The 19,060-nt window shown below is 52.8% G+C and overlaps 1 protein-coding gene across 17 annotated transcripts; it reads right to left on the bottom strand.

Moving 5' to 3' along the window:
• Positions 1–5,709: 5,709 nt before the first annotated feature.
• Positions 5,710–18,649, bottom strand: ST6GALNAC6 (ST6 N-acetylgalactosaminide alpha-2,6-sialyltransferase 6). Of its 17 annotated transcripts, XM_049114437.1 has the most exons (8): positions 18,486–18,649; positions 17,305–17,361; positions 15,544–15,634; positions 13,582–13,761; positions 10,998–11,404; positions 7,811–7,918; positions 7,496–7,521; positions 7,020–7,175 (listed from the first exon to the last, which is right to left on the bottom strand). In XM_049114437.1, the coding sequence occupies exons 2-7, from the start codon at positions 17,328–17,330 to the stop codon at positions 7,518–7,520; spliced, it is 816 nt and encodes a 271-aa protein (XP_048970394.1). In that variant the 5' UTR covers positions 17,331–17,361; positions 18,486–18,649; the 3' UTR covers positions 7,020–7,175; positions 7,496–7,517. The 17 variants fall into 17 exon arrangements, 15 of the variants coding, with proteins under 15 accessions (XP_025331034.1, XP_035577015.1, XP_025331037.1 ...); XM_025475249.3 differs by lacking the exon at positions 7,496–7,521 and having other exon boundaries at positions 5,710–7,175; positions 18,486–18,647; XM_035721122.2 differs by lacking the exons at positions 7,496–7,521; positions 17,305–17,361 and having other exon boundaries at positions 5,710–7,171.
• Between the last annotated feature and the right edge of the window lie 411 nt (positions 18,650–19,060).

Below are 19,060 nucleotides of genomic sequence, written 5' to 3'. Positions count from 1 at the left end.
TCACTGCGGGGGGGATCGGGTTTCCTCTGTAACAGCTGGGGAAACTGAGGCTCCGAGGCTAGAGGCTCCGCACAAAATCCCGCCACAGTGGGCGAGAGAGCAGACCCCAGTGTGGGAGACAACCAATGTAGGGACTGGGGGGCAAGGGGGCCTCGCTAGCCAGACCAGGCCCCCAGCCCTCCTGAGATGCTGCCCAGACTCACCTGGAACTCCTCGTCTCCTGCCTGTTAGAAGGGGACGGAGAATTTCTCTGGGACTGAAACTCTCTCAGGACCCCAAACACCATTCATGTACCCATTCCCTGGCTAGTGGTTGTAAAGGGGATAAAAAATCAGCTCTGCCTCCAATTATCTGCCAGGCAGCTCCCACGAGGTGAGCACGAGGATGTGGGACATGCAGAATGCTGAGTGGGACGCGGGTACCCAGATGGGGGACGGACCATCCCGGCAGAACGGCTCCCCTTTACGAGCACTCACTGTGCCAGGTGCTGGGCAGGGCGCGGGGCTCACACTGGGCCCGTGGATCCTTAAACACAGTGGAAACTGAGGGTCACGCCTGCAAGATAGCCCGCCTGGGGTCCCCAGTGTGAACCTCTGTGAAACCTCTGAACCTGAAACCTCGTTTTGGGACAAAAAATTTCATCCAGTGTTAGACGCAGGGATTTCTGAGCTATTGAACTGGACAAAGGCGTATATGATGGAGCACAGAGCTGCTGCACCTCTGTTATTTTTTTTTTTTTAAGATTTTATTTATTCATGAGAGACACACAGAAAGAGGCAGAGACACAGGCAGAGAAGCAGGCTCCCTGCAGGGAGCCTCATGTGGGACTCTATCCTGGGAACACCCTGAGCCGAAGGCAGACGCTCAACCACTGAGCCATCCAGGTGCCCTGCACCCCCCCCCCCATTCTTAACAAATAATCAACAAAGTTGATACCGAGAATCACAAATCACAAATCAACAAGTTGATTATTTTCCTAGCAACTGTCATAATGTATTAGAAACCTGACACACTGTAAAATGTCAGTCTCTCTTCAGCCATATGTTTAGAAAACAATTTGTGTGGTCTTTCTTCCTAATACTTCTGCAATTTGCTGATAAAGACCCCTGGCTTCCCCTCCTCACCGGATGCAATTTGGGTCGCTCCCCTGAATCTGTGCTCCCCAAATTACAGTTCTCAGACCCCAAATAAAGGCTTTTGTTTTATTTCAGTTCTTTCTCTTAGTTCAAATAGGCAGAAGTGATGTGTTCCTTCGTGGAGACCAGCACATAGCAGAAGGTGCTCAATAATGTAGCAGGGTAGAGACCAGGACCATGCAGTGTCAGAACTCATGCAGCTGGCCACCAGGCTACATCATGACCTTGAAGGTAGCAGTCCCAGAGAGTGGTGAGTTGAACTTAAGAGTTCGTCTTGTAGGCACTAGAGAGCCATGGAAGGTGTTTGAGCAAGACAGCGAGAGTACCAGGAAAGTGAGACTGTATCAGGTGGGTGGTTCCTGAACAAAAAAACTAGCCAGGGCAATAAGGCCTGGGTCTCGTCCTAGCTCTGCCACCTGTGACATGAGACAAGGGCCCTGTTTCATGGGACCTTCATTTCCTCCATCTGTGTGGGAGGAGTAAGTGCTGGGCCAGAGGTTCTTTCTGCCTTAGAAGTTTGAAGCTGAAGTTGCTTGAAAGACCCTCTCCAAAGCTGTAGGTGACTGAGTACCCTGGCACAATCTTTGGGGAAAACAGACTGATGATGTCCATCAAAACTTCAAATGTACCCTTCTTCTTTTAGGAATCTCTCTCACACGTGGGCACAAAATGTGTACAGGATGGTTCTCCAGTGCCAGTGGGTCTGACTGATGGGAGGGAGGTGGTACAGCCAGGCTGGATGGGGTGGGACTCTGCAGCAGAGTCCGCAGGAGAAAGGAAGCCAGAGGTCTGTGCGACTGTGAAGCAAGAGAAACAGGCAAAGAGCCCAGGGAAAATAATTCTAAACATGCAGGGGCGTGTGTGTAAAATCTCTTCCTCCCGGTTTGGTTTTCTTTGGGGGGGGGGAGGTTGTTTTTGTTGTTTTGCATTTTACCTTCTCAGAAATCGTGTTGCCTTATAATCAAATTGATGGTATCTTTAAGTCATAAAATGAAGCAGAACAGAGGGGGCAGGGCGGGGGTGTGCTCATGACCCCCTGATGAGGTGGGACTTTCACTTCTTACTTAGAGGATGGTTTGCTTGCTTGCTTGCTTTCTAAAAATAAGACAAGCACCTATTACTTTATACATAAAACAATTTTAACACGGATGTACCTCGAGGACCTGATGCTAAGTGAATAAGCCAGTCACAGAAAGAAAAATATTGTATGATCCTACTTATATGAAGTATCTAGAGTACTCAAATTCATAGAAGCAGAAGGCAGAAATGGCAACCAGGGGTTCAGTGGGGAAGGGGAAATTCAGAGTTGCCGTTTAATAGACTTTGACTTGCAGGCACATGAGATGAGAGAAAGTTCTGGAGATGTTTTACAACAATGTGAGTGTACTTCACACTACCAAACTGTAGTCTTAAAAATGGGTAACCGGTAAATCTTATGTTGGTTTTTGTTCCCCAATAAAATAATTTTTAAACCTTAAAAAAGAGGGGCACCTGGGTGGCTCAGTGGTTGAGGCCTTCTGCTCAGATTGTGATCGCAGGGTCCTGGGATCCCGCATCAGACTCCCCACATGGAGCCTGCTTCTCCCTCTGCCTGTTGTCTCTGCCTCTCTCTGTGCCTCTCATGAATAAATAAAATAAAATCTTTACAAATAAATAAATAAATAAATAAATAAATAAATAAATAAATAAATCTTAAAATTTTAAGTACTTGTTTTATTCTGCATTCAAGTCTCAGCCAGATTGAAGTCTGTGAAAAACACAATTTTGCTTTTTTGTAATTCTATCTGAGCAAGTTGGAAGTTCAATGAGCTTTCCAGCCAACCAAATTTCTGTATTTGAGTACCTATTTTAATTATTTCATTAGTGTATGACCTGTGGATTCTCCACCAATGCTGGGATAATAAAGTGTCAGGATTCCGCCCCCCGCCCCCGCCCCAGGCTATAACCTAAAAAAAGAAAAAAAGAAGGCAGAAAGGAAGAGAGGAAGGAAGGAGGGAATGAGAGAAGCGAGAGGGAAAAAAGGCAAAAAGCTGCATGGAGGAAAAATCTGGAAAATTATACCTTACACTGTTAACAGGAATAGGATGAGGGGTGATGCCCTCTATCTTGTATCACTTTATAACGTTAAAAAAAAAAAAAAAAAAACTAAAAACTAAAAACATATAAAATGAAACCAGTTTTTAAAATATTTAAAAAATATTTTGGTTAAGAAAAAGAACCCCAAAGCTTTTAGACAAGCCTGCTTGGGGGAGGCTGACTCTTGGGGCAGCCTTGCTCTGAAGCTCACAGCTGGAACCAGGCACAGCCCAGCTGCCCCAGGTGGGCCTGGCTGAACCCCTGAGCTGAGCAGGAAACAGCTGGACTGGCTACTCCAGGAAGCACACGTCAGGTCTGCAGCTGGTGGGAGATGCCCCCCTAGCCCCAAGGAGGGGTGAGGAGTAGGCCCCTTAAAGGGGTAACCGGGAAAGGGAACCACAGAGATATGGGTGGGGGGGCAGATCCCAAAGAAAGAGATAGGTTTGGTCCTAGCCACACTGGGGAGCCAGTGAAGGTTTTAGAGCAAAGACAACCATGGTGAGGTGGCTTTAGATAGTTAGTTTTGGCAATGAGTGGACCAGTCTCTGCTGGGTCCCAACTGAGGCCATGAGTTTGTGGGGTTGAGGGCCCCTGCCTCCTTCCAAGTCCTACCTTCTTCTTTTTTTTTTTTTTTAAGTTTTTATTTATTTACTCATGAGATACAGAGAGAGAGGCAGAGACACAAGCAGAGGGAGAAGCAGGTTCCTCGCAGGGAGCCCAATATGAGACTCAATCGCAGGACTCTGGGATCACACCCTGAGCCAAAGGCAAGCGCTCAACCACTGTGCCACCCAGGCGTCCCTAAGTGCTACCTTCTGATGCTAAATTGAACTATCCCAGGATCCACCCCCAGCAACCAACCCCTCTCTCTTTTTTTCAAAGATTTTATTTACTCATGAGAGACACATAGAGAGGCATAAACATAGGCAGAAGGAGAAGCGACCAACCCCCCTCTTAATGTCCTCCTCTGGCATCTGCCTTCATGCCTACCAGTGAGCAGGCAAAGGGACCACAGTGTTCTGGGAGAAGGTTGACTTAGAAACCTCTGCCTGGACCCAGATTCCCAGAAGCCTTTGTGCGGGACTGGAAGTGCTGCCATATTCCTGTCTTCCCATTGCCATGTAGGGCCTTAGGCTCCCCACATAAGGACTTTGCAAGGAGTCCCTGTCCCTCCAACTGTCCAACCACCTCCACCGTTACTGTACCTGATTGGCCCCAGGCCCGGGCCCTGCAGCGTCCCATCGTCCTGTCCACCCTCTGCTGCCCAAGGGCTGCGCCTTTGGCCTTCTCTCGCTGACACTCATGGCCTTTCCCCATCTGACCCCAAGCCGTCTCATCTCCCACTGCTCCCTCCTTCTGTGGCTTCACGGCTGACTAGAGCGAGGCTATAGGTGCCCCCTCCCTGTTCCCACCAGGCTTTTGTTCAGGCCATTCTTCCCACCTGACGTTCCCTCTCTCACCAATTGCACCTAACACAGCACATGACATGTGCTACCTGTTGCATGAACGTAAATGTGAGCAAGAACCAATGCATGGTGCCCCTGCGGCCTACCAAGTCTGTGGCCCACCCTCCCAGCTGGCCCAGTGCCGGGGTAGAGCTCTTCCCCCCCTCGTCCCTGCAGTCCCGGCAGCCTGCCCTCAACTCACACAGCGCCTTTGTCAGGCCTCTGCTCCCAAGGGCATCTTATCTGCCTCAACAGGTTGTAATCAGCCAGGGTCATGGACCCCCTTCCTCCTGCCAACCTGGAGCAAACAAACCCTTTGCCTAGAGCGTGGCGGCAGCCGCGTGGAGTCCGGGGCTCACCGGGGCCCTCCCCAGGCTGCAGCCCAGTGGCCTCGCCTCCTTTCCAGGCCAGGCCTCACAGGAAATGTCCCTGCCCTCAGCTCCCGGAGGCCCTAGAGCCAAACTCTGAGCACCCACCCCCTGCAGTCTCCCCTTGGTCGTGCTGCTCTGGCCTCCTGCAGAGCTTCTGCTTCTGTGACAACGATATCATTCCTCCTCACACACACACACTTTTTCCTGCCAGGAGCATTTACCCCAAACTTCTACAGACTCCTCCTCACCCTTCAAGCCTCCGGAAGAATGTCACCTCGATAAAGGGCCCAGTGTCATTGTCCTGTAGTCCTGACCACCCGCCAGGCCCTGTCTGGGACAGGACTAGCACGGGGCCCCTCCCTTTCCTGGAGCCTCCCTAGAACCTGGAGGGCAGTGTCTGGACCTGTCTCGCCCCTGAGGGAACCGGCGCTCTGAGAGGTGAAGTGACTGGCCTGAGGTCACACTGGAAAAGCCAGGTGGGCTTGGTTCCGGGAACCCCACACACCTCTGGAGCTGCCAGGTCTCCACCCAAGCTGCAAAATGCATGACTCACTGCCTGGCTGAAATGGCCGGCTGTCCTGAGTGTGGGCTCCCAGGCTGGAGGGCGTGGGCACTGTCCTGAGGAGGCTCACAGCAGGGCCGGACAAGGCCAAGCTTGATCCGAGACACAGGAAACAGAAACAGAGCTTAGGTGCATTTATTCCTGTACAAATCATTACAAAACCAAGTCTGGGGTAGTCGCCGGCTCCCAGCCCCCACCCCAGTGTGCAAAGGCTTGCTGCTGGCCTCTTTCTTCTCCACCTGACCCCTCCTGCTCCACAGCCTCCTCCAGGAAGCCCTCTAGTCTTCCCTTCCAGGCTCTGGAAGAATAGGGGCAAGCCCACCCCACTGAGGTCCAACAATAAAGTGCCTGATCTAGAGTGAGGGGACAGAACCCAGGTGACATGGCTCCTGGCCCCCGAGAGCCTTCCTAGGCCCAGCTGAGGGGAGACCCTTGGATGATTCCAGCAGCGACAAAGGGGCTGTGTGAAACCCCAATTGGGCTGGGATTCCCCCTTTCTCAGCCCCAGAGGCCACTCCAACAGGTGGAAAGCCTCACTGCTAGATGGCAGAAAAGGGAGCCTGGCTCTTTAAGAGCCAAACTAATGGCAGCTGAGTGGAGGGATTAAGAAAATAGCTAAAGGTTTATCCCTTTCCTATTAGATCCCCCCAAACTCTGTGGGAGTTTGTGCAAAAATACCCTAAGTTTCCAGGAGGAAGTGAGGAAGGGGACTCCAGACCCCCAGGAGCTGAGCCCCCCAGCAAGGGTGGTGGCGGGAGGGGCCCAGTCTTACTGGAAGACAGACCCAAAGAGGTCAGTGGGGAAAGTGGGAGGGGGCCTCAGACTCCACATTAGAACCTGACACGGGCAGGAGGGCGACCAGAGAGGCGGCAAGGGTTTTGTCCAAAGCCACTCAGGGCAGAGCCAAGATCCCGATGGGGGCTCCCACCTCTAGTAGCCCCCTATAAGCCCACAAATGCCCTGGCCTAGCTTCCAGACAGCTCCCACTCCCATGCAAACCCTCTCTCTGGCTCAGGGTTCCCAGCTCTTCAGGACAGGACCCTACTGTCCCAGCCAATAAGGGAGTGATTGGGGGTCCATCCTGGGGCACTGAACCAAGGCCTCATGGGAAAGCACATGTCCTTAGCCTCAGATAACTTCAGAAATACCCTGATAGACTATGCTCAGACCCTGACTGGACTAGAAATACCTCCATCACCCCTGATTAACCACATAGCTCAAATCCCTGATTGGTCAAGAGACACCCCCAGGCCCTGGCTGGAGGATACGAGGCCCTGATTGGCCAAAAGACACTCCGGCCAGCCCTGATTGGCCAAGAGATGGCCCTTGGTTGAGTGGCTGGGAGGAGAGAGGACTCTCCTGTGTCCCCTGTGAGAGGTCCACAGGCAGGGTAGCCTAGGTCCAGGAGGGGTGGGAGAAGGTGATTCCATACAGCTGGGCCCAGGATGAGAAGACCCTCTTCTCGGTGATGAAGCGGTGGTGGTTGCCTTTGCGGCTGTGCTCATTCTGGATGTAGGTGACACACTCATCTGGCCCCTTGGGTTCATAGTAGTGGTAGGGCATGCGCTGCAGACGGGGCCGCTGGCTGGGGCAGAGCAGATGGGGGCTGTCAGGGTAGGGCAGGCACCAGCAGGGTCCTTGCACTTTCCAGCACCTGACTTACTAGAGGATTTCAGTGGGGGAAATCCCTGCCTCTCCCAGGGCCTCCGTTTCCCCATTTGTAAAATGAGTGTAGAGCGGACTAGGTTTATGACCACTCGACTTTTTTTTTTTTTTTTTTTTAATTAATATGATTGAAACTTTTCCTTTCCTTAAGAGGGTGGTGATGTAGGGGTAGTGGTAAGAAGGGCGGGCTCTGGAACCTGGCCCCAGTGCTTACTGTTTGTGGGACCTTAGGCTACTCACAAAACGTTTTCTTCAGCTTTTCTCATCTATGGAACAGAAAGAATAAGGTAACTACCCATTAGGGTCACTGTGAGGAGTAAATGACATCACAAATGTAGCGAGGCTTGTAACATGGTCAGCACTCGGTAAAGAAAAGCTGTCACCTAGCAGACTTTTCATATAATAATAATAGTTATTAATATATGAATTCTGGACTCTGGCTGAGTTGAGGGGAGGAGCCCCAAGAAGCCTAGATCTCTGCAGAGCAATTCGAATACCATAGAGGCCCTCAGAGGCACCCCCAGCCGAAGTTTCTGGGCCCTATCCGGGGCTCACCTGCAGTAGTCAGGGGGGACCATGCCGTAGACGTGCACATGGTCACACAGCTCCACTGCAATCACCATGGTGAACCAGCCGGTGCTCAACCACGAATGAGACTTTTCCCTGGGGGCAGAGAGGGGGCACAATGAGGGGGCACACACATGGGAAGGTCAACACGCCTGGAGTTTCCCGAAACTCCTCCCACCCCCACCCCCACTGGGGCCCTCCCCCAACTTCAGTGACCCCCTTGCTCAAGCCCCACTGTGGGAGCATGGGCATGCTGGCAGAGGACTTGTCTGGGCAGAGACGAAGGGTGTGGAGAGAGCGCCTTTGAAGGAACAGGGCATGCTGGGAATCAACTGGAGAGATTAGTCAGAGTAGGGCAGGTCACAAGTGACCATGAGCTCACTAGACTCGTGGTCTTGCTTGATGGAGCTTGCTAAGAGCAGCCATGCCCACACTAGGAGCAAACTAATGGGAGACTAATCAGAGAAGGTCATGCGGTGACCACAGGTTCAGAGCAAGACATGGAAAGTAGCCAAGGACCTAGAGCTGAGCTGCCCACTACAGCAGCCAGTAAGTAGCATGACATGTAGTTGAAATGTGCCATTAGTGTAAAATATGCATGGGATTTTTTAGTATGAAAGAACAAACATAGAAAATGTCACTGGTAGTTTTTGATTATATGTTAAACTGAAAATAGTTTGGATATATTTGATTGAAGGTGGTTCTTGGGGAAGTTTTTGTTTTTGTTTTTGTTTTGGTTCTTGGGGAAGTTTAAGAAGAAAATGAACCTCTCACAAGACTGACAAAGAAAAAGAGAAAAGACAGAGTTACTACTATCAATAATAAAACAGAGATTATATATCACAGACCCTGTAGACATGAGAAGGGCAATAAGCAAACCACAAACAATTACATACATAAAATCCTCAACTTAGATTGAAAATCAGAAACTACCAAAACTCAGTCAAGGTGAAACAGATGAACCTGAGTGTGTGTGACTATTAAGAAATTGAATTCATCATTCAAAACCTTCAAAAAGGGGGATCCCTGGGTGGCCCAGCGGTTTAGCGCCTGCCTTTGGCCCAGGGTGCGATCCTGGAGTCCCAAGATCGAGTCCCACGTCAGGCTCCTGGCATGGAGTCTGCTTCTCCCTCCTCCTGTGTCTCTGCCTCTCTCTCTCTCTCTCTTTCTCATAAATAAATAAATAAATAAATAAATAAATAAATAAATATATTTTTTTTAAAAAAGCCTTAAATAAAAACAAAAACAAAACCTTCAGAAAAGAGGGACACCTGGGTGGCTCAGTGGTTGAGCGTCTGCCTCTGGTTCAGAGCATGATCCTGAGATCTGGGATCAGGATTGAATCCCACAACCGGCTCCCTGCAGGGAGCCTGCTTCTCCCTCTGCCTATGTCTCGGTCTTTATCTGTGTCTCTTATGAATAAATAAATAAATCTTTAAAAAAACAGAAAATCTTCAAAAAGAACTCTCCAGGTCCGGATAGTGTCATTGACAAATTCTACCAAACATTTGAAGAAGAAATAACACCAATTCTACACATTTTCTGAGGCCAGCATTACCCATAATATCAAAAACCATGCAAAGACAGCACAAAAACAAAACAAAACTACACATTGGTATGTCTCCTGAGTACAGACACAAAAATCTCAACAAAATATTAGCATGTTGGGATGCCTGAGTGGCTCAGTGGTTGAGCGTCTGCCTCTGGCTCAGGGTGTGATCTGAGGATCTGGGATCAAGTCTCACATCGGGCTCCTTGCAAGGGCTCCCTCTGCCTATGTCTCTGCCTCTCTCTGTGTGTCTCTCATGAATAAATAAAATCTTAAAAAATATATTAGCATGTCATATCCAGCACTATATAAAAATAATACACTACAACCAAGTGAAATTTATTCCAGAAATGCAAGTCTGATTCGATATTCAAAAATCAATCAATATTCAAAAATATATACGGTGGTATAATCCACCATAGTAATAGCCTTAAGAAAAACCACATGATCATATCAATTGATGCAGAAAAACACTCGATAAAATTCAAAATCCAAAAAAAATAAAAATAAAAAATAAAATAAAATTCAATATCCAATAATTATGAAAACTCTTAGCAAATTAGAGAAGGGAACTTCTTCAGTTTGGTAAAGGATAACTAAACACTCTATAGCTAACGTCATATTCAATGACGAAAGACCAAATGCTTTCCCAAGATGGCGACCAAGGCAAGGATGTCTACTCTCATCATCCCCCGTATAATTTGACCTTGTATCAAAGTCCTAGCCAGTGCAATAAGGCAAGAAAAAGAAATAAGATGCATACAGATTAGAAAGGAAGAAATAAAGGTGTTCTGAATTACATGTCCTTACAACATGATTTCGTGCATAGAAAACCCAATGAACCTAGAAAAATCTCCCAGAACCAATATGTAAGTTTAGCAGGATTATAGGATATAAGGCCAACACACAAAAAATCAATTGTATTCCTATATACTAGCAATAAATAAATGGAAACTCCCTAAAATTTTAAATAAAATTTATAATAGCTCCCTCAAATCTTAAATATTTAGGGATTAATCAAACCGAAAAAAATACAGGGTATAGATGTTGAGTGTTTTGGGTTAAATAAAATATATTCAAATCAATTTCACCTGTTTCCTTTTACTTTTTTAATTTGGCTACTATAAGAATTTAAATTACATACATGGCTTGCATTATATTTCTATTGGATAGCACTGGCCTAGCTCTTCTGGGGCGATCAGCCAGAAAAAGACATGCTGGGAAAGATGTACCCTTAGGATAGAGCATGCTGGGAGCAACTGTGTGCCTCAAGCAAGACATGCTGGGTACAGTGAATTCCTGCCGTGAGCAACAGGGAGTTCTCCTAGAAAGATTCTAGGAGTGAGTGATTCTTAGAGCAGAACATGCTAAGAGTCCTGTTTCCTCAGACCAATGCATGCTGGGAGGAAGCCCTCCTGGGGAGACGAGACCGTGCAGAGCATGCTGGAAGTGACCCAGGCTAGGGGCTAGACGTGAAGAAGATTCTCCTGGAAAATCTGACCAGAGGGTAGCAGGAAGTGACCACAGCCTCAGAGGAGTGCATGCTGGAAACCGAAGGCCTGGTAGGCAGAGAATGCTTAGGGGGAGCACAGGGCTGGCTAGAGGGGGCAGGCAGGAAGCTGGTACCTGTCCTTGCCCGTCTCACCCCGGAAGAGGTCGTCAAATTGGCGCATGCGGCCGGGAGAGACGGCATAGGCCTCCATGTTGGGGAACACCAGGCCTGCCCGCTGGATGACGCGCACAAGGCTGCCCTGGGGCTTCTGCATCTTGTTTGGGGGGCCCCAAAAGATAAACACGGTCTCGGGGGTCCGGTTGACGAACTCCTGGGGCCTCCGCAGCACACGGAATACGCTGGAATGGGCTACCACACGGAAGGTGGTCTTGTTGCCTACATCAGCTGAGTAGCCCGTGGTGGGCGCATCATTCATGCGGATTGTGCACTCGGCTCGCTCAATCTCGGGACCCAGCTTGGTTCCTAGCAGGTGGCTAGAGCTGGTGACAATCACACACTGGTGGCACCGGGATGGCAGCGTCTGTGGGGGGCAAGGAAAGTCAACACTGTCATGACCACTCAGTGCCAGGCCCTATGCCCTGTACATCCAGGCATCTGGGAGGCAGGAATTATTTTACCCATTTTATTTTATTCATATTTATTTACCTGTTTGTATATTTAGAGATTGTGTGTCGGGAGGTGCAGAGGGGGAAGGAGAAGCAGGTTCCCTACAGAGCAGGGAGCCAGATGCAGGGCTCGATCCCAGGACCCTGAGATCATGACCTGAGCCGAAAGCAGACACTTCACTGACTGAGTCACCCAGGTGCCCCTATTTTGCCCATTTTAAAGACAAGGAAACTAAAGGCTCTTCACTCAACATTCAACAAATATTACTTCAAGCTAGCTAATGGCCAAATGCCAGGGACAAAGCAATGAATCAAAGAGACCCCATTCCTACCTTCAAGAAGCTCACAGTCAGAGAGTCAGGGAACAAGTAAAAGACAAAATGACACCAGGTGGTGAGTAAAACGTGTTACGAAGATAATACAGTAGGGGCAAGGGATCAAGAGAGACAGGAGTAGGGGCTACTCTAGAAAGATCATCTGGGGGATGGGGGGCTCTCGGAGTGGAGACCTGGAGGATGAAAAGGAACCACATAGGAAAGTACTCAAGGCAGGAGGAACAGCAAGACCAGAGGTTCTGAAGTGGGAATGACCATGGTATGTTGGGAAGCAAAAGGATGCTTGGCTGGGGCAGAGTGAAGGAACAGGAGGATAAGACAGTCATGCAGGGATGTCCCCAAGGCACACAGCAGAGGAGCGGAGCGTTTGGGTAGGAACCCAACTCTGTGTGGCCCCAGCGCCCCAGCCTTAGTCCAGTTCCCATAGGAGGGAATCCTGCCCAGGGCACCCATGACATTTCCACAACACCCACCAACAAGACACCACCTTGCCAGTTAGGAAAGGGTGGAAGCCCCTCTGGGCCTGTTTCCCCACTGCTGAATGAGTTGGAACCATGAGTTCTCTGGGACCTATCTTCTACCCATGGAATTCCTCTTTACCCGTTAAGCCTAAATTCAGGTGCTACCTCTTCCAGGCAGTCTTCCCTGAGCCGTTACTCCAAGATCCAACAATTGGTCCCATGGACCTCAGCTGATGGCTTTTGCAGCTTTCCCGAGCTCTACTGGCTTCCCCTGTCAGGCTGGAGGTAGCTACAAGCTCAGCACTGCCTCCACCCGCACTCAAGCTCTTCTACTTTCTCCTAGGTTCTGTTATTTTTATTTCAAGGGCATTAGGATCTCAGTTAGATGTTGATCCGTGTCTAAATATCTGCTAAGGGGCCCTTTCGCAGTAAGGGTGTATTCAGAGCCCCAGGCACCAAGTGTACAAAGATCCTGATAGATTTAGGAGGATTTGTGACGGAAGAGAGGGAGGCAGGCAGGGATCTGGAGACCTCCTCCTCCTGGAAGGTGGAGTCCATATTCCAGGCCAATGATTATCTCCCTGGCCTCTCAGAAAACATTTACGGCTTAGAGGATTATAGAGGGAACCCCAGAAATACAGCCTGAGTTGCATGGCTACCCAAGGCAAACTAAAGCCCTGGGAATGACCTTTGGCTTCTCTATACAGCTGCAACTCCAAAGGGATTTGGGGCTCTGCCCCTCCCTTGCCGTGTGGCCTTGGACAAGTGACTTTACCTCTTTGACTCTTGGTTTCCCCATCTCTTCCAGGAGGATAACAATGCTGACCTCACAGCCTCTGTAGGTGTGACGATTACTGCTAATCACAGTGCCTGGCACACAGCAGGCAATTGACAAAGGACAACCATTATTATGACTGTTTTGTGTTGTCAAGTACTCCAGTGTTCCGCTCCCAAACCCTGTATGGACACCCCTGCAGAGACAGAGATCAGTGAAAGCCAGCAATACCTCTCCTTAGGGATTCAGACTCAGAAAGCAGTAGGATATCAATGTTAAAATGGGACCTTGCAGAAAGTGGAGGCCCAGAGACAGACAGGGCACCTGTCTGAGATCACACAGCAAACCAGGGGCTGATGGCACTGGAAGCCAAGGCCTTGACTCCTGGGGTTCCCCCTTTCCTTTAGGAAGAATGGAAATAGCAGAGAGAAGAGGTGGAGGAGTGGGAACAGAGATGGTGGGTAGCAGGGAAGACCAACCATCAGCTTGGTCTCAAAGAGTTCCCAAAGTGGTCACGCTACCTTGTTGCCAAGAATTGGGACATACGCGTCCGTGATGCTCCACTTCTTGAGGTTGACGGGCCTGCGGGTGCGGCCCCGCAGGGAGCCGTAATGGAAGACCTCATTGGCACTGTTGGAGCTGTAGAGGATGAGGATGGTGATGAGGGCGAAGAGGACCACGAACACTGCTGACCGCTGCTCCTGGAGAGGGGAGGGGCCGATGAGTGCCCAGCCACCCCCCAGGCCCCTGCCTCGTCCTTGTCACCTACAATGCTTGGCTAACTCCTGCTCTTCAGACCAGTTGAGGCACCACCTCCTCCGGGCCCCTGAGCACCCCCATCACAGCACTGGTCACACTGTGGTCTCCCACCCCCTCCCCACCAGTCAGACCATGAGCTCTGTGGGCTGGGACTGAGACAGCCTCGTTGGCCACCTTATCCCACCTCCCAGAACACAGAAGCACAGAAGGTTCTTGGGGAGGGTTCGCTGGATTGGATTGGATGTGTCAGAGGGATACCTCAGCTGCAGCTGGAAGGATGCTTAGAGACAGGTGAGGCATTCAAAGGAGAGGGCCCAAGGTCTTCCCCAAACAGGAACTCTCTGTAATGTTTATCATTCATGAAGCCTAGAGGGGATGGATCTGGTCAGGAATTGGAATGTGTGGGCAGCCAGTGTAGGAAAGTAATCCCCAAAGTATCCACTGGGATTTATCTGCCCAGGGTCCACATGGTGAGACAAGATCTGGAAGTCCTGGCTCTTTGCGCTAAGCCCTCTGTGCTGGTTACTCATGTATCTCTCCTCAGTTCCAAGTTCACCCTTTTTGCCTGCTCTGTGAAAATGGCCCTGGGCCCTAGTGTCATTTTGCCAATTAATTGCAGATTGAGCTTTGTCAGGAAAGGATGCTGGAGAGGCAGTGCGAGACAAGAGGAGTTTGCTTCCTGCTTCTAGTTGGACTTGACACCTGGTCTGTGCCCTTGCCCTTCCACAGCACACGGCTTCCAGAGCACATGCTCCATCCCCAGCACCCAGTGACCAGCAGCCAGAAGCACTCAGCTGTGCTTGCTTGGGCACCTGGCTTCAGGCAGTTTGGGAGCAGAGTGCCTCTGGCTCCTGCTAGGAACACAGCTTCTCCAGAGTTCAGTTCATGCAGTACACTCAACTACCAGAGGCCAGAGCTCTGTCCCTGGAGCAGTTTTGTACAGGCTCAGAGGGACTCTTCAGAGTGGCAGCCTTCCTCGTAGCTCAGAAGTGTTTTTATGACAACTTCTGCCAGCCCAGCACCGGGTAAGGTCTCTGTCATCCAGTGCGCCAGAGCTGTGCCCTCTCCAGCAAGGCCTGGGCCTCAGGCCTGCAGGTGGTGGCTGCTCCTTCTCCTGGCTAGTCTTGTATTCCTAAGAGTTCCAATCCCTCATTACTCGATGCCTGGCTGTAGCTAATAGTTCTTTACACTAAACTTTCCTGGTTCAAATTACTGTGTGCTTTCTGTCTCCCAGTCTGACCCAGATTGGTATGTCCACACTACACTACCCCTGACCCTCAAGCTGTGCCAAGGCTGCCCCGCATTGGATCCCAGGAAGGGGTCCACAGGGCCAGGAACATAGTAGTGAATGAATGGATTGCTGTGACACCCTCAGAGTGATGCTCCCAACATCCTGTCATCTTTGACTCTGACCACTGCCTGCTCACCCCACCCCACCCCCACCTTGCACAGCACTTCACAGTCACCTTCTCGGCCAATTCTGGACCACAGATGGACCAGTCAACCTAGGAGGACAGAGGAGGACCTAGCCCAGAATGAGAAAAGAGCTTGATCCCAAAGCTACAGGGATCAGTGGCCACAGCAGAGCTCAAGCCTCTCAGGCATCAGCCACTTCTTGGTAGGGAAGAGACACCGGTAGTGGCCTGAGGAGGCAGGCCCAAAGGAGCCCACTTCACTGAGAAAGTAAAAAGCTGAGATAAGGACAAGAAATGAGGGGGGCTTACTTTGTTGCTACTCATCTCTCTCCGGCGTCTGCTGAGGGGCAGGGGCCAGCGTCCTGTAGGTGGCCCAGGGGGCAGGGATGTGGGGTCACACCTGCAAGCCACAGAAAAGGTTATGGCTTGAGTCCTCTCCCCTAGAACAGCCGGTCAAAGGCTACACCCTCCCCACCCTACCAGCCCTCTTACCCACGCAAGACTTCAAGGCTCAAGGCCATATCCATTTTGCAGAGGGAGACACTGAGGCCCAGAAAGGGCAGCAACCTGCTTGAGGTCACACAGCCAGGTGGTGGCAGAGCCCTGCCTCTCTCTTGGTCCCCTGCTCTCTCCCACCCCGCTCCCCGAACAGGGACCTCCCCATACCTTAGCTCTCCTAGGCAACCGACTGGTCTGAGGCTGCACCCCAACCCAGCAAGAGCCCCATGCACACTCCTACGCCACACTCTGATGTAGGTCCCTGTGGTCTTGGAATAAGGCAATATTCCTTACAGGTCCCCAAAGTTCTCTGCAAAGCACCCTTCCAGATCTTGCATTAACTGTCCCTTCTATCTAGAACACATCCCTTCTATCTAGAACACCCTGCCCTCCTGCACCCTGCTCACGCTCTCTCATCCTCCAAGCCTGGGGGAGGCCAACAACTTCCTATGTGTCACCTCCCCACTAGGCTGAGAGCGGCTGAGAGCTCCCTGAGGGTGGGGCCGGCCCAGATCCTCACTCACCATCTCCTCTGTGAAGCCTCAGAGATCGGTGCAGGAGGTTCGCTTAATGACTTCGTTAATTAACAATAAGATCTCGGGGTTAAGGGCACAGACTCACCAATGGGCAATAATCACAGTCCCACCCTCCGAGCGGGTGGAGGACCTCCAGTAACGGGGCAGCCTTGGACAATCCTTCCTGCCTGCCCATCTGCCCTTAGCGGCCGCGGCTGCGAGGGGACATCTTCACAGGCCCTAGCTCCCCTCCAGACCTCAATCTCCCCACCTGTCCAAAGGGAGGGAGTACTTGCATTCCAGCCACCTCCAGTAGATTCGAGGCCACTGGGAGAGTGTGCGGAGGGAGAAACAGGGGCCCAGGGCTCCCCAGCTCCGTCCTTCCGTCCAGGGGCCTCCCAGCTCCGGCCACTGTCCCCGCTCCCTGACCTGGCCGCTGTTTACTCCTACACCGCCACCACCAAGAGCCACAGAACCCCAGGCCGAAGGCGGCTCCTCGCATGCCGCTCCTGATTGGCTGGGCCCCGACTCCGCCCACCGCACAACCCCGCCCCTTCTCCGGGGGAGGCCCCCTCCTCCCAGGCCGGGCCTCTGATTCCTCCCAGACCGAGGGCCAGGACCCGAGGGCCAGCCCGGGGGGGAGCTCTCGCTGGGTCCAGTGCCCACCATACAGATCAGGAAACTGAGGCCCATTAGGAGAGGAAACAACTTGTCTTCGGACTCACAGCCCCCGCTGGGGCGCGAGACGGGAGTCCAGAATCCCAGCGTGGTGCCCATCAGCACTGACCCCCTGGCAGTCTGGGCCCTCACCGTCCAGCTGCCTCTGAGCGGAGCCTCCCCTCTCACTACCCTTTCCTTCGGATGCCCCACGCCCCAGACACACCAGGGCACTCCAGTTCCCTGGCCCACCCTCTCCCTACCTTCCCACCTTCGCCTGATGAGTGCCCTCAGCCAGGACCACGGACCCCCTGGTCAGCCCCATCACAATCCAGCTCTGAGAAGGCCACGGTCATACAGCATCTCAGGTGCCAGTGTGAATCCCGGTTCCACCACTTACTGGCTGAGGGGCCTCGAGCAAGCCATGTGACCTCTATGAGCCTCAGTTTCCTCATCTCTGAAATGGGAATAATAAGAGTAGGTAACTTATGGGGTTGTTGAAAGGATTCCAGCAGACGTGGCAAGGGAAGTAGGGGGCTTGAAAGTGATCGGTCAGTGCCTGTTAGCCTTGTGGTTATTCATTGTTGGAGGCCTGCCTCACCTGGAGCTTGCCAGAACACTGCCCCTTCTCAGATACGTCGCCTAGCCACTTCCCTCTAATACCAAGGAAGATGTGCAGGGAGCCACATTAGGTACCACCCACTCACCCCATCCTCCGGCAACCCTGGAGGGAAGGGCTCTTATTCCCCATTTCACAGATAAGGAGACTGAGGTACAGAGAGGCAGAGCTGCCCAGAGTCAGCCGGGGAGCCTTGTTTGCAGGCTTGTTTGCAGGGAGCAGTCCAGGGCTGAGCCTGCCGGGATCTCCCTCAGGGATCTCCCCGGGTGGAATCGGCCAGAGGCCACCAAGTGTGTGCTCAGCACCTGGCCTAGCACCAGGGAGCAGGCCTGCTGGGGAGTGACTTGCTCGTGCTGGGGAGGCGGCGGCATCCAGCGCTGGGCCAGGAGCGTGGCCTCGGCCGGGACTGGCCGCGCAGGAGGGCTCAGTCCGTGGCTGCGTGTGGGGGGACACACCCTGCCCCCTGTATGGGGGCTTTGCCCCTCTCCGCCGGGGAGTCCTCCTGCAGGGTCGAGACGCCCCCACGAGCCGCGTGGGAGGAGGGCTGGGGAGAAGGGGGAGGGAGGCTCCTGATGTCTAGATGGGGGGTCGCTGAGCCCTTAGGTCCACTGGTGGGGGGCGACTCACCCTCTACGCCCCCTCTCGCGCCGACCTCCCCCCCCCCGCCCCAATTCCCGCACTCCGGGCGGTCCGGAGCCCAGCCCCGGCTGGGGAGAGGAGGGAGGCAGGACGGCGGCAGGTCCCCGAGCCCTAATGGAGTAGTCAGCGGCAGGGGCCCCGCGAACCCCGCGACAGCCCTTGGGCGCGAGGACCGGGATGTCCAGGCGCGGCCGCCGAGGGACAGCGGGTCTAGGGGGGGCCCGGGGCTGCACATCTCCCCCCGGCCCGGGGTCCCGACCCCCTCCCCCGGGCGCACGCAGCGCCCCCCTCCCGCTGCCCGCCCCCGCGCGCCGCCCGCTCACCTCCCCCGGGGAGCGCCCGGCCCCGCGGCCCCCGAGCCCCTCACATGGCTCCGGGAGCCGGGAGCCGAGAGCGGGGGTCCGCGCCGCTCCGGCCGCCCAGGCCCCGCCGCAGCCCCCGCCCGCCGGGTCCTAGCGCCGCCGCCGCTGCCGCTCGGGCCCAGGCCAGGGAGGCGGGCGGAGCCTGGAGGGGCCGCGGGAGGCTCCGCCCAGGGGCGGCGCCAGCGGGGAGGGGTGGGGGGCTGGCGACCCCGCGCCCGGGCCGTGCAGGCGCCTCGCTTGCTCCTTCCGGCAGCCGGGAGTGGCGATGAAAAAAAAAAAATTACAGCAGCCTACTGGAGCCCTTCAGTGTGAGTGGGGCCTGTTTTATCTCGCTTTATTGCCGCCACGGCCCGGATGGGGAAACCGAGTCCCAGGGCGCACTGAGCTCGAAATCAGTTGAGTTTCATCCAGAGCTCCCCTACCCCGGGCCCCCAGAGCCCTGTATCCACTAGTCGCCGGGAGTGAACCCAGGGGTCTTCCCTTGGATTCAAGTCCAGCTGTGCCACTTACTAGCTGTTGGGGCTTGGCACATTGCT

The sequence above is a fragment of the Canis lupus genome, chromosome 9, assembly GCF_003254725.2.
Source record: "Canis lupus dingo isolate Sandy chromosome 9, ASM325472v2, whole genome shotgun sequence".
In the NCBI taxonomy this organism is placed as follows: Eukaryota; Metazoa; Chordata; class Mammalia; order Carnivora; family Canidae; genus Canis; species Canis lupus.
Note: the sequence above shows the minus strand (reverse complement) of the source record. Positions and strands in the feature narration are given on the sequence as shown.